This window comes from Phoxinus phoxinus, assembly GCF_949152265.1.
Source record: "Phoxinus phoxinus genome assembly, chromosome: 5".
NCBI lineage: Eukaryota > Metazoa > Chordata > Actinopteri > Cypriniformes > Leuciscidae > Phoxinus > Phoxinus phoxinus.
Window position 1 is genome coordinate 22,714,549 of NC_136880.1, and position 16,009 is coordinate 22,730,557.

At 37.1% G+C, this 16,009-nt stretch overlaps 1 protein-coding gene across 1 annotated transcript in view; it reads right to left on the reverse strand.

Annotated features, from left to right (window-relative positions):
- Window positions 1-15,505, reverse strand: part of dpydb (dihydropyrimidine dehydrogenase b) — a gene marked incomplete at its 3' end in the record, with an annotated part of 120,585 nt that extends 105,080 nt beyond the window's left edge. The window contains exons 1-2 of the mRNA XM_079613373.1: window positions 15,354-15,505; window positions 3,940-4,050 (exon numbers count right to left, since the gene is read on the reverse strand). Coding sequence (XP_079469499.1) covers window positions 3,940-4,050; window positions 15,354-15,392 — 150 coding nt within the window. The 5' untranslated portion in view covers window positions 15,393-15,505. The remainder of the gene's footprint in view (window positions 1-3,939; window positions 4,051-15,353) is intronic.
- Between the last annotated feature and the right edge of the window lie 504 nt (window positions 15,506-16,009).

The window sequence follows — 16,009 nt, forward strand, 5'->3', positions numbered from 1 at the left end:
CTCGACGCTGTGAAGAGACGACCCAACGCCGGCGATATGTTATGCCCTAAATTTCATGATTAACTAACTGTATTTTTGTATGTATATTTTTGAAATGCATTTTCTGTAAAGCTGCTTTGAAACAATGTGTATTGTGAAAAGCGCTATACAAATAAACTTGAATTGAATTGAATTGAATTGAACTATTTTAACCATCAAAGCGCATGGTCTAAAGCGCCTGGCGCAAGTGCACTTAGGGCGTGTCCGAATCCACTTTTTCTAGTTTAACAACGGGAAAAATGGTCAGCGCGCCAGCCGCATGGTCTAAAAGGTTTGTCTCTAATCTCTTAATGAGTAATAATGGGTGTGTTTTACATTGTAATCCTTTCATTTTTAATATTTGGCATGTTTGTGTGCTGCTGCGCGTTTGCTTGTGTGTTGCATTGTGGACCCGCCTATGGTTGCACATTACTAATGCGCTCTTTAAATAACCAAAAATAATTGCACCATTGACTTTAGACCAGGTTTCAGTTGGTCAATGGCGCAGTCTATTTCAGTTGCCTCAAAATAGCAATGCTCCATTAATGCACTTTTATATACATAAAACTGTCGTCTGAACACGACCAGCACGCCCATGGGCGCACAAATGGGTGCAAATGCATTTGCTATTTAAACAACGTGGCACAGGAAAATGAGAACTGCGACAGGCTGAAACTAGCAAAAATCACTTGTGTCGCGCCTGGCGCTACATTGTGTCGGATGTGTTATAAGGCCCTAGATGGCGCAACTGATATTTACATCGTTTACTACATGGCACAAGCTGATTGGTTCATGTCGCATCTGCAGCCAATGTGCTCGCTGCTCAACATTTAAATAGCTTGTTAGTTTGCTATAGGAGTTTGCTGTGCAATTTCAGAGTTCCTCTGAAACCCTCCATCTTCCCCAGCTCCACCTGTATAAATATGCTCCGGGTAATTTTCTATATGCTATTTGTGCCACAGGAGTATGTATTGCATGCTACAGCAGCGTATCGGTGTTTATATTGGCAGTGACAAGTTCCTTTACTTAATCTGCAGCAGCAGGACCAGCAATAATCTACAACAACAGCCATAAGTGTTCGTGGCTAGTTCATGTTAAATAATGTAGTCAACTAATTTGATTTTATTCACATTATAAAGTGTTACCATGATAGAATATGTAATGTTTTGAGAAAGTGCACAAGCTGTTTTGCGGCAGTTTAAAATAAGCATTCTGACTCTGAAATGTCTCTAATATAATATGAATAATTAGTGTTTTAAGATCAACCTTTTGTTTTCACTTCATTTGACTTCATTAAATAGAGGGCCAGACCAAAATCTCCATGTAATTTGCACCCTGAATTATTACTTATTTATAAAACATGACAAATATACTGATTATATTGGGAGAAATATGGGAATCCTTAAATCACAAAGATTCTGTATGCTGCAGATTTAAATATGACCACACGGATTATGCCATGGAGTAGACTGTTCAGAGATGATCCTGCTTTTAAAGATTTATGAGTTTCTACTTTAAAACGGAAGCATTAATTGGTGCCATTTAACACTATAACATGACATGGCTGACATTATCAGTGAAACATTAAAGAGGATTCCCCCACCCCTCCCTTTTTAGGAAGCAAAGTTCAAGCTGCTTAAGCTGTTTTCTTTATTCCATAAGCTAATACAGTTTCACAGAAGCCATTGTGACAACTGACTTAAGCTATTTAATGAAATTCAAAGGGATGAGCAGCCAGAAAATTCCCCCGCACATATATACGGCTGAGGCGCCAAGAAAATAAAATCACAACACGATTGAGATTGAGGCTAACCCGATTTCACAGACTAAATTAATTTATGCCATGAGAGAGAGTTACTACATTTTATTATAACACAGATGGGTGGTGAATAAGAAACCAATCCAGTGAGCCATCTGATATTCTGATATAGTTCTTTTGTGAACCTCAACCTCCACTGGATTCGTTTCTTCCACTGGCAACCTTGTGTTGCAGGAACCTCTGCCAAGATACAGATTCAGAAGAGGTAAATCCAGAATACAGTCTGTTTTACATAGCACATTTTACATTTTTCAAACGGTGCCTCAATGTGATGCCTTGATTGCCACAAGAAGGATTTGCTGGTATTATTGATACCACTCAAAAGATTTCACAGAACAACCTCACCACGTTCAAACATCTGATCTGACTATATATAATTTTGACTTGATATCAGAATATTTCAGGCGGTGCGGAGAGGCATAGTTGTGTGGTTTTGCCTGGAGAGAGGCGCGTGTTTTTTGATAGTTGAAGCATGTTTTCACTCCCTTCACGATCGATCCGACACTGCTCCATCACGAGCATAACATATGTTAACAGCCCATAATACAACTGCATATCAGCAATAGAGATGGGTGGATCAATCCTGAAGTACGTTTTGCAGTTTTTCAGATCAAGTATCAAAACTGTCAATTTAATAGAGGTATTGATGATATTTACCTTGATATAAAAACAGTATATCATCCATCAATAGTCAGTAAGAGTTCACATAATAACAGACTATTAGCAAAAAAAACATGGAATTTTTAAACCATCATTAGAAAGATTTAAATATTAAATGTTCAATGAAAAATAACAGTAGAGAGCATGGACATAGAAGACAAAAAAAAAATGTCCTCTCAAATATGGAAATAATATGTAAAGATACATGTATAACTGTCTCCTCTTAGATGTGTAATCTAGTCAACAGATCAAACAACCACATCATCATATATTAGTATGATGAAGAATGAGAAGTGTCTGTTGTCAGCAACTTCAGCAATGTGTTATTGTGTGTTGTCATTCCAAATGCAATAATACTTGACCTTGGTCAACCCTGTGTCACAGGAGACTAATCTCAAAGCTTCTGTGTGGTATTAAAACTCATCTGTGTGGTAAAATGAAACATAATTACATTTCCAATTACACTGAGGCATTGTTGGGACTGGGATAACCATTGACATTTTCTCTTGAAATTATGTGTAGCATTTTCCCCTGCAAAGGATTAGTCTAATCCAACATCTTGGGGGCTTTATTATTATTAATTAGACAAAATGCTTAGTGCTGGGAATTGGTAGTATAATTTAACAGCTAATTAATATGCAAGCTCTGGAAACAAGATTTGGTATTTCATCAACACGGTCGCCACATGGTGAAAAAGCATTTAAAATGAACATTTGAATATGCTTATGAGCCTCGACTCACAGGACTCACAGGATATGATAATAATTGAGAGGAAATTTGGAATGTTTAATCCACTTGGGGGATTTGGGGGGGAGGGGGGCATCTGCTTATGATGCATTTTCATAATGTCTCCTTTAGGCTTTTGCTGCAGTTTTCTGATGAGTGCTAAAGAATTACTCACTGACAAATTGTAAGCAAAAGGGCAAAAAGAGTCAAAATTTGAATCTCTACAATAATTGGACAAACTAGGCTGCTGGAACTAATTATAGAATTATAATCTTCGGCCCTATTACTGCTCATCAGAGTAATATCATCACAGCCATCACCGACATAATCATTGAATCACCACACCATAAACTACATCACAGAGTACTCATTATCATCGGTAAACTGGGACGAAGTTTGCTCGCAGAAGAGGATATGAGGGCTACAGCTTCCAGGAGATTCAGAGAACCTGCCCTAACATATCGATGGCTTATAGTTATTTTTCTTTATAACCATAACGCATTGACAAACATCAGCAAGTAAACATTTCAAACAATGAAAGACAAGCAAGTTCGGAATGCCATGACAAGGGCTTTTCTTCCCATTGGCTGTTTATATTTAATGTAAAACACATGGCGGCAGTATATGTGAGTTTTGGAAAAGTGAGTTATTTGGCCAGCTCATGATAAGAGAAGTGATTGTTTTTTGATGCATTTATTTATTTTAACATTACTCACATCACAGCTCCTCTCTTGGTTTCTCTTCCAGTGCTTCTTCTCATTCTTCTTAGACGCAGTGGAATGGAGATTTGCGTAAGTCTTCACCCGTGGGTTCAAGGCGAGGATACTCTGAAGTACAATTATACACAAAAAAAAAAAATCATTAAAAGTTCAAAGGACCAATCACTGCAAGATCATTATGGTATGATGTGTAACATTTTTTTCAATGAATGCAGTAGAACAAATAAAACTTTAGACTAAAGTAAACATATGACTGCTGTAATGGTTCTACACACTGTAGTTGCTCGAGCATTATGTTATTATGCAATTACAATTGATGCATGTTAAATAATCAGATTATAATTTTCATTAGATTACTAGGTTACATTTTATTTGAAGGTGTTATAGTGCAATTAAGTACTAAGTAATAGTAATTAACTACATGTACTTACCATCTAATTAGGGTTAGAGTTAATGTTTGGTTTAGGGTTAGTTGCATGTAACTATGCATAATTGACTTTTATTACTATAGTAACTGTACATGTAAAATGTGTAACAGGGACATTGTAAAATAAAAGTGTTACAGACTATTGATCAGAATATTCTTAGTAAAGTAACTAATAATTTACACCATAATAGCCCAGTTATTTTTCACAAATGAAAGTCCACATTAATTTTTCCTCCTCCCGATGTTGGGAATAAAAGTTGTCCTTAGATAGCGACATTGTACATTGTTCCTTGTGAATTCTGTGTAAATACAGTTATGCCATATTTTTTTATACGTGCTATACATCATGGCATGAAAACCATTTTTTTTAAAGACTGGAAGAAAATAGCACTTCCAGTATACAAATGCCCACAAGCTGAACATCTCCAAAGCAACTCCACTCTCATTCAGTTAAATGTAATGTAAAAGTAACTTAATACATTACTTTCCATAAAAAGTGTTTTTTTTTTCCCAGAGTAACTCAATATTGCAACAAATTACATATTAAAGAAACATTCTCCAACACTGAATAATATGACTAGCTTTTACAGCATAAATGAAGAAAAAGCAAAGATAATCATGCAGTTGTGTTCCACAAACATGACAGCATTTTAAATCATTGATATGAACTACAAAGCACATTCAAGCCAAGGTCCTTCAAAGCCGTCTGTGACAACACTGATTAGAACGCCAGTGCAGCGGGGCCAATAAAGAGGGGTCCGACTGAAACAGTAAAGTGTGAAATGAGAGCCGTGATGGGGACCATCATCATTTGATTCAGGAGCAACCTTCATTTCAAATACGCACCGCACGGCACCTTCACGCCTGCCAGTCAAATCGCCCCACCACACTCGAGGAGCTGAAGGCAGGCACCAGTGTGGGATCTTTTAATGGCAAACAAAATTAACAGGCAGTTTACTGAGAGAGGGGAGAACAAGTGAGGGAGAAGCAACCATAACCATCACACTAATACCAATTTCATGCTCTTCGTAGTGTAAAAGAATACCATGTCCACAGTCATTTCACTGTGCTGAAACACTATCTGACAAAGGCCAGAACAGGAGGCCAGGAGCAAATTGAAATAAGCTACATTGGCATTCTAGCCCGTAAGCCAGGTGTCGGAAAAACCTTCACCCAAAAAGAGGACACTGACAGAAATTCCTGACATGACACTTGGACTGTGTGTTATCTGTGTGAATATTTGTCCAATTAATTCAGTTTACAGTCACGCACCATTCATTCCATAAACAAATTTCAATGTTGTTTTTGCCATTTTACGCTACAAAACTTTCCGTATGACTTGTGAAGAAACATGTTTGACAACAAATATAGTGAGAGGGAGGAAACAGTCCTTACAGGCTGTTTCCATTGAGAGATAAATTATTGATAACACTATTAATATGTAGCATGTGTAAATCATTCTTGGTTTTGTTGGGGGTATAGAGCACTGAGCTGGAAAGGTAGGTCTTGCATGAAACGTTCATTTTTTCATTTTATACTACAAGTAGTGATGAGCAAAGGCACCCAAGTACTTGAAAATGACAGCAATGATCGATCATGAAAGTATTCCTACATTTGTTTTCAAACCTCAAAACATAAGGCAACAACTATGGCAAGCATGAAGCATCAATTGGATATTATACACATTGAGCCGGCCATTGTCGAAAAATAAACCACGACAAAACTCCAATGCTGGATGATGAATGGCTGACTTATGCTTATTACACGGCTACTCGTCGAATAAATAAAAACATGGACATCTAATATTGACTTTAGTTAACATTATTTTATAATGTCACCTGAATAATTGCTTCTACAAATAAAATATACAAATTTTAATTGAAGGAATAATAAAAGGCCACATCCAGTAGACAGCATCACTAATTATAATGGTTTCTACTGTCTTCAGTCGTGTTGCGTCGCTTGCATCCAGTGTAGTCCATTCTACTCCATCAAAGGAGACCTAATTCCAAAAACAAAGTGCAAAGACTACACCCACGGAATTTATTACATTTTTAATTTGTAGTATTCTTTTCTTTTTTTGTTCTAACGTAAGAGTAGGCCAGCCATTTTGAACTTGAATGTGTAATGTTTCCGGTGTTGCCTCGTTATTTTAGTTCATTTCAGTGGTTTCAGTTCGTTTATGCTGCTTGATGTTGCAAACTAGTATTTGTTATCATATTATGTCATCATGCACAAATTGTTGCACAAAATAGTTTAGCGTTTACTGCACTTTGTTAAGCCAGTCGCACACCAGACGAGAAGTGGTTGAAGGGGTGGTTGAGTATGATTTCACTTTTCTAACTTTAGTTAGTGTGTAATGTTGCTGTTTGAGCATAAACAACATCTGCAAAGTTACAACGCTCAAAGTTCAAAGCAAAAGAAGATATTTGCTTTTAAAGAAAAGGACTACAACAAATGGCTGGTAGGGACTACACGACATTCCTCCCGGGTTAGTGACATCACCAACCCTAAAATGTACATAAGCTCCGCCCCCGGGAACACGCAGTCCATGTTGAGGAGGGGAAAAGTTGTTGTATAAGAGTGCATTTGTGAGTCAGCTCAAACTTTTTGAGCATCCATCTTTTCACATGCAATAGAAAGTCACTCTGTGTGCATCTCACAACAGTTTCTATACGAGCGATTTATAGATTACCATGACAGAATATGCTAATTGAAGATAGTTAATATCACATCAGCAACATAAATTCATCAACTAACCATTCAGAGACGTCCTGTTGGATTCTACATGTTGTCACTTCTTCTTGAGTGTCTCCATCTTTGTCTGACTCCGTTTTAACATTTAAGGTAGAGCAGTTTCTGACATTTTAGTGAGTGTCTGTGTGAGGTAATCAGAGCTGCTAATATCTCATTTGCTCATTTGCATTTAAAGGGAAAGGCACAAAACGGTGCGTTTTTGCAAACCCTCAAAAAGTGACAACTTTAACATGCTATATAAAAATATCAGTGGGGTATTTTGTGCTAAAACTTCACACACACACTCTGGGGACATCATAGATTTATTTTACATCTTGTGAAAAGGACATTTTACCACCCTTTTAAGGGGTAACTCAACCCCTGGTCAGAGGCTGACTCCACCCACTGGCAATATTTGAAAAATGCTGGAAAAGTGGGCAGAGCCCAGCGGAGGGGGTGTGTGCACCTGAGACACGTCTCTCTGTAGGCAAGGGCGTGGTGAGCTGGTACCTGCTTACGTCACGCAGCACCACAACATCCAATAGGAAAATGCAACTGCAGTAGCCACCGTTCAACCTGAAGAGGGCAGCACTTCAGACATTTTTACACCATATATTGTAGAATTAAAACACTTTATACCCAAATGTCAAAAAAAATTACTTTCTTTACAGCATTAATAAAGCCCCAGTCTTGCAGAAAAAAATTGTTTTAGGGTTTAGTTACCCTTTAATGAAGTCACGTAAGCACATACACAGAAATAGTTACTTATTTTCTGCCAAGAATTTAAAACGAGAATATAGGGGCTCATATATTGAAACAAATTAGGTTAAAAAAAATTTAGTTAGACAAATATATGTATTCAATGGAAATAAAACAATACATAATTATTGAAAATGAATGATACAAATACAGAATTGAATAGTAAGTGCATTAAAATAGAACAAACTGCTAATGCATACAAAAAAAACTAGGGTCCTAGAAATGCGGTCCTGATTCTACAGCCTCTGGTAACGCAGGATCATGCTGCTAAATTTGCCAAGCAACGGTAAATGTGACCGTGCCAGTAACAATGTACGAAACAACTGGCCTGGCAACAAGACGAACACTGTAACCATAGTACAATAATACTGTATTAATACAGAAGTCCTGTTTTTGAAAAACGGCGAATACTTGAATAATGCGTTTGACCAATCAGTTTCACTTTCAAAAGAAAAACTTGCTTGGAGAGTATAGTCTGTACCAAGCTAACATAAACGTTTTTTCTGAATTTTCTTTGAATGTTCAAAACGTCCAGATTAGCCGATGTTCTGAGAATGTTCCCTGTTAGCTGGGAATATATATATATACACATTCCTATTACTTATGAATGGGAGAAACTGCAACGCGCAATATGGCGGAATGCTTCCCACCGCAGCAGCCTCTAGAAGCGCCAGTTCCCATAGAAACCTGAGATTCGTGCTTAGGACTGCACATGCGCATTGGCTCGTCTAGTTTGAAAAATACGCTTTTTTAATACTATGATGAATATGATATTTATGATGTCAGATGTTTTTGCTGATTTGAAATTATGTTATTTAATTGTTATCCGAGCAAGCAGTTTTTGAGATTCCAGGATTACCCTATTCAAATAGATAGGACTTGGTCTTGGATGCCCAAAAGCTGCCTGGAGGTGTTGCAAAATATGGCCGCCGAGTGAACACGAACTTTCCTTGAAAGGGACTTTGTTAGCAATTAGTTTGGCTATTTTTAGCACATCTTGAACTAGATGGAAATTATAATCTTAAATAGTATTGTTTAAAGGAAATTCTTTGTTTTCATTCATTTCAGAGACATGGCAAAACCATGAGGACTGCACAGTATTGTTCCCTTGCTGGGACTGCTGATAACTGAGTCAGTCAAGCTACTGTTTATTTGCTATAATAGGCTCAGTCTGAGAAGCAGAAGTAATAATGTGCGAGTTAAGCCATGTTTGACCAGTCGCAGATGAACAGATTTGAAAATGGACGGCAACCTCAAAGTGGCACACAGTCCATACAGAGCCGAAAGGGATAAACAAACACGTTTTAATGATGAATAAAGAACACTTAATAAAGGCCAGTACAGAAATATGCCTTGTATGTTTAGAAGGGCAATGTTTTTGGAGTGACGGCTGTTTCTTGTAAGCAATGAAAAACAGTGTGCACCTTTGCCAATTAGATCAATATTGTGTAAGGGGAAACACATCTATAAGAAGAAAAGATCTATATAAGAAGAGATCAATATCTCTTCTAAAGTCCCCCTGTGACAGTTGAACAAGCTCTAGATGGAAATCAGTCTATTTCATGCCAAATAGGCTTTTAGTGGAACAAAGATGGAAATGAAAGTGTGGGCCCACGTTTATGACCAAAAAGAGGGTTACTATGCGTTGCTATTGCTTTTTGTGTATTCACTTGTAAAGGTTGTAAGGTAATTGTGAGATTTCATGGGTTTCTTTTACCATATATACAGTAAGCCTTCATGAGATTGAACTCTGTTCACAAGAGGCTATATCGCTTTGTCGCTTGAAATAAAGCCTGTTTTAAAATGTCAGCAAGGTTCGAGTTTCATCTGTGAGGTTGGTATCTCCTCTCAAAATACCACAGCATCGAGTTGAAGGGAAAAAAAAAGCTGAGGAATTCAACAGAATGAAATCACAGCAGAATCGCATACTGAAGAGCAAGTGTATACATTTCATTAAAAAAAATGCCAAGCTTTGGCTAGAAAGAGAATGCATTTTGAACTGCATGTGATGTGCTGTGTTTCATTTCCACAGGGAGAGCTCTGGAGACTGGCTTTATCACTCTCTGCTGGTCATAGAGATCCACTGAGACAACAAATCAATACTGGCTTTTTCCTGCCAAAGTAAGCTAAATCTGCTCCCTATCCAGAAAAAGAACAGTGAATATGATCAAATGATAGGGAATGATGTCATCTGATGTCAAGTCATATACAGTATATATATATATATATATATATATATATATATATATATATATATATATATATATATATATATATATATATATATATCTGTTCAAAGATTTGCATGGTCACAAATTAGCTTTTTATAGTTTGACCTAGAAATCTTAAATATATCTTATTTTATTCATTCTCATTTCTTTGTTTTACATTTGTTGAAGTCCTAAAACCTTGTTGAAGTAAAGTTTTAAATTAGATTTTGATCCCCAATGTGAGTTTCAATGTTGAACTTTTAAATGGCATTTTAAATGTTAAATGTATAAATCACAGCAACCCAGAACTAAAAGCAAGCTTTTGTCTCTGTCTAAATGAGTTTGTGTGTTCTCCGCTACAATTAATACTAATGAAACATCATCCAGATGCAGAAAGGGGCAAATTCATAACTAAAAGCATTTATGCAATGATCTCAATGTAGGCAACTTGACCCCTTTCCAAAGCACACTTCATCTTTCATAACACAACCCCCTCCCTCCCTCCCTAAGGCGGAATAGTTAAACACAATCTACAGAGATTCTTGCCTAGTCTTTTTGCCTGAAATCAATACAGGAATTGATCCTCCATAGCTGCAATGAAGCCACAGCGCTCCAGCAGCCCAGCAATGTTCAGCACAAGCCTAGAATATCATTTAGTCCTGTAACATAATTATAGAGAGCAATACAGATCATTTGGCATCAACATCATCTTGCTCAGCTAAAGGTCTCCTGAAGCTTCTATTCAATTTTCAGACAATGTAAAGACTGAAAAGGGGGTTTATTCACGCAGAAAAGCATGGCTGATCATTAGCTAGGCCTGCTAATATTATTTTGACCAACCATGTTCACACATGCTTCACATTATTTTGATTAAAAAGGTATTAAACATTCATTAAAGACATACTAAAGAATGTTGTTGTCCATACAATGAAAGTCAATGATTCACGACAACACTGGTCCCCATTGACTATTATTATATGGACAGAAAAAATTATTTTGTGTTCCCCGGAGGGGAAAAAGGTCATACGGTTTTGGAACGACATGAGGGTGAAAAAATAACGGCAGAATTATTTTTTTTTTTGGGTGAACTGTCCCTTTAAAGCCCTTAAACGGTTGCATAAACTGATTAGACTAGCCTTACAAGTTAGTCATTATAACTCCAGTCAGTAATATTGGTCTGAAATATAAGACTGGTTGGCTAAGTGCTAGTTAGACTAGTTCTTAAGAGACAGTCTTGGACTAGACTAGGATCAAACTGAGAAAATCTATGTATTAATGTCTATCATTTCAAACTAAGGGAAAGGTAACAGGGTGGAAAAAGTTCTGGGAAAAGTGGAAAATCCTGCGTTCCAGAGGAGAGGCCAGCCATGCTGTCCAAAGGGTCTGAACAGGGTGTTTGTGAACAGATTTCTTAATACTGCTCACTAGTGCCTGGGATAATCATTGACTTAGGGTCATGAACCAGCTGAGTGGATGACAGTAAGATAACCCAAGCTGAAGGGTTGCTGGCTCATCAAAGTCCTTTCAAACACTTACTTTTTTTATGCAATAGCATAAAAAAATATTTTTTTAAAGACTAAATGTTTTTATTTTGTTGAATTCTGGTATCTTCAGATCTACAAAAGGATTCTGCTAAAAATGTATTTAAAAAAAACATAAAATGTTTTGTTTTGCTCACAGAGAAAGAGTGGTGTATCTCCCTTGTGCAATCATACTGCATGTGTACTATTCAACAGATCACAAAACTCACGGTTTTAATGTTTTTGAGTCACGGATCGGACCTTTGTCAAGGCAAAAACTACTATTACTAACTTATAAAGTTCAATAAAAACAAGTGTACAGTCAGTGAAATAAAAATAAAAACAAATACACTAATTGCAAGCATGGATAAAAAGAATCTAACAAAGTTACAAATAAAGTAAGGTCTAGCATTCAGGTACAGAAATATAATAGTTAGGCCTAAAATGTAACACTAAAGTGTTTACTGTCTACTGTCACTTTAAGACAGAATGCAAGGATCCAATATATTGATACACATCCGATTTCTTTCTCAACTATCTACATTCACTTATAACTGACTGTGTTCACAAGAATACTTGCCGAAAGGGGTATTTTGACATAATATTGTGTGTATGTGTCCTTTCAAGCACAAGAATATGCGAAAGAGGAATCAACTCTGTGTGCATGCAGTATCTGAAACCGCCTCTCTTTGTGTGCGGTTGTGCAGCGCATGAGTAGTGAACTGAGTTCTCTATTTCCTCTTCTTGAGCTGCAATGGTTTAAAGGGGTCATATGACAGTTCTAAAAAGAACATTATTTTGTGTCTTTGGTTTAATGGTTTAAAGTCATTATTTTACACATAACGTACATTATTGTTGCTCCTCTATGCCCCGCCTATCTGAAACACGTAGATTTTTACAAAGCTCATTGTTCTAAAAAGCAGTGTGTGTTCTGATTGGCCAGCGATTCAGTGGATTGTGATTGGCCCGAATACCTTAAGCGTGTGATGGAAATGTCACGCCCCTTACCATATTTGGAACATCAGCTCCCAAAGCAATAATGACAGGTTATAATGTTGGGTAACATTATGAATTCGAGTCCGAATCTGATCCGGAAAATGCAGATGTCCAAGCTGATTGATCAACTTTGCAAGCGCGACTGGACCAGAACGTATCAGATTGGTAAGGTTTTATTTCATATTTTACTATGTAACCACCATTTATATAACCATTTACATAATATGTCATGAGGTCAACGTTTTGGTAAGCACTACATGTAATCGCAGACTATAACTGGATTATAAATATTCCCAAATTTCCCCAAGACTTCTTTTTTAAGGCGCGGATAAAAGCTCCAGCAGGTACAGCATCTGACTTTGACATCCATGATATGGATGTCTGTCAGCTAATGGGGCTTTCATAACGTTCATATTGCAATTTTGGCTTTTAAGTCGACAATTTTCTATCATGGTACTTGACTCGTTATCAGGAAGTGGTCATTGTCGTGGTTCGGGGCCTTCCATAAAAAGCCGTAGCCCTTTGTGTAAGCGGCCACATTAATCTGGTTTTTAACGAACACTGATGGCCATCCCGGAGGATTTTTTAATGAATCCGTGAGCACACACAAAGGCACACGTTTAGCACTCTCGGAAAAGCAGGATATTAAAATGAGACGTCTGACAGCACTGCCAAAATGAATGGCCAATTTAATTGCCCCATGGACAGCCATTATTATGACATTTAGTGAGGTATTTTCAGTGGCAGACAGGAGTCGTTTAGAGCACGTTTTAAGTGCACTCTGCACGCCAAGGTCACGTTGCCATAGTCATAACACTCATGAATAGAAATGCTAATGAGAGTCGTCAGTAACAGTTCTATTTTCTCTATGAAAGTCAATGCCCATATCTGCTCAACTTAAAAGAGAAAGCTTTATCTCACCTGAGCAGAGATGTCATCCGGCGTGTGCTGTGCATACCAAGACGCTCTCTTAGGCTCATCGCTAACAGATAGGATTCATGTAAATCAGATGTGCTAATGCTAGATCAAACATGGCAAATGCTACGGACAGCTGGAACTAATATTGGAAATACAGAGGGTGCGTCTCAATCAGCTCCCTAGTTCGGTAGTCAGGGCACTGATCAGAGTCTGCCATTTTAAGGGTTGGTTCAATCGTAAAATACTTTCAGTGCACTGGAGCGTTCGCTCCCTGAAAAATCCCACAATGCACCGCAAAAACCATGCTCCCTTACCGTTAATTATGTCACATTTCTGAATCACGAAGAGTCAATTCAATAAATATGACACACGATAGAAGTCCGTTACCGTTTTTGTATTGTGTCAGCCTATACACAAATCACTAGACAGGTAGAAAACGCATCTAGTTAACATTTATAATTGATATTTGGCTGAGATGTTCTAAGGATATGTAACTGAACAATGTGTTTAAATAGCATAAAAATCATTTAAAAAAGATAGGTCCTGTCTGTGTTTGATTAATACCAGCGGTGATATTCTACAACATTGTATGTCTCTGGATATTGAGTAATACCTGTCCCAATGTGTATTGAGCCAGGGTCTTTACCAGTGCAAGGATTTGTGTACATGATATACTGATTCATGAGCTCGAAGCTAGGAGCTGATTGAGATGCACCCAGAGGCACTGACGTAGAGTAAGGGTCTGTCGGGCCTAAATTAAAATGCTCCACCATTTCAGAGGCACAAAATTAAAACATTCAATTACGTTTTGATTAAGTTAATTGGTTTTAATTCAGGGACATGAAGTCTTTTTAAAAAAAGAACATTTAATGCCTGTTTTTCTAGACTAATTTAACCACTAAATTGGCAACCTGCTTGCTTAAGTGCACTTGATAATAATAAAACATGTTTTAATAGTCGTCGTTTCTTATATTAAAAAGAAAGGAATGAAAAGCACCTGACATGTCGATGTCTGTAAACTTGCTTTGGAAAAAATAATCCTAGTCATATGCGATGTAGGCCATCATGCACCGCTCACAAATCAAAGGGCTTGTTGTCTCTAAAGTGCATTGCATATCAGAAGAAAATGTGTAACATATGTGGCTGTACACTTGTTTATGTGGAGGAAATGATCCTTAAATTGGAACTGTACATTTTCATTAAGCTACTAATTACGGCTCCATCAGTGTTGAACAGCTAACTGTGATCTCAGCTACTGAGTGGGTCCTTGTCCAGGGTCCTGAAAACCCTTCCTAGCAGCACACAAAGCCATGTAAAAAATAAAAAGCAATTGAGCCTTTTTGCCACCTTTTAATAAACATTTAGAGGGATAACTGTCCTTCAACTTTAAGTATTTAAGACTGGAGACGAAAATCCTCTTATGTAGCTTTTTCCATGTAACTAACTGCAAATTAAGTGCAGAAATTAAAAACCAGTAAACAAAATCATAATTTATAATAATAATAATACCACAATTACCATCAATATGCTGCTTTGAAATCACCTTATTTATAGGTTGAAATTACCCATGCTGAACAAGTATCTAGGCTAATATAAGTGCATATTTTTATTTTATTAAAATCAAGTTAGCAATGTTTTTATTTATTATAATTCATCCTCGATGTGCCTTGTGTTTTGCACAAACAGTGCAACTTTCAAAGTTTTGTCTCGCAGTCTCCCACACAAATCACCTTACCTGACTTTCAAACATGGACACGTGCCCATGCAGCTAGCAACAAAGTGTGTAAAAACGTCTTACCGAAAAATACTAAGCTCAGTAACACTCTGTGTGTCGCTTTACTGTACCTCGATATCCGGTAATTCTTTGCTCAACTTTGTAGCCATTATGTCCGATCTGCAGTATATGATCCGATCTCCAATCCGAGCGTTTGACACGAGTAGATATCTATGCACGCGCTCAGAACTTTAGGGAGCGCGCTTAAAACACGCGACTAGTCCATTATGACACCGCACACATCTCACATCAGCTGTGAACCTTTTCTATTGACGCAGACATGATAAAGTGATATACTTAAACCAACGGTGCTCACATATTATCTCTTTTCAACCGATTATTTTTTTAATTGACACGGACGAAGTGTTAATAGTTCTAGGCGAAATGGTTTATTCCGTCTACAGACGAAGTTTAAAGGGTCAAAGTTTACATTGAAGGGAAAGCTCGGCTGCACGTGCACACGGTGACGATTTTATCCCTTAATCTATATACTGTATATCCAGTATATGTAAAGAATTAATACATTTTATGTTGGCATAGTTTTTATATTTTCATGTACACCTTTGTATTGCTTTTTATGAATTCATATGGATTTTATATTATTTTATAGTAGCCTACCCTAATTGTTAATTTAATTAGGAATATTAATGTAATTAATAACCAAGCTTACACACATAGCATATTTAAATATATAGTTATCAGACCAGTATACTGACATGTTTACATT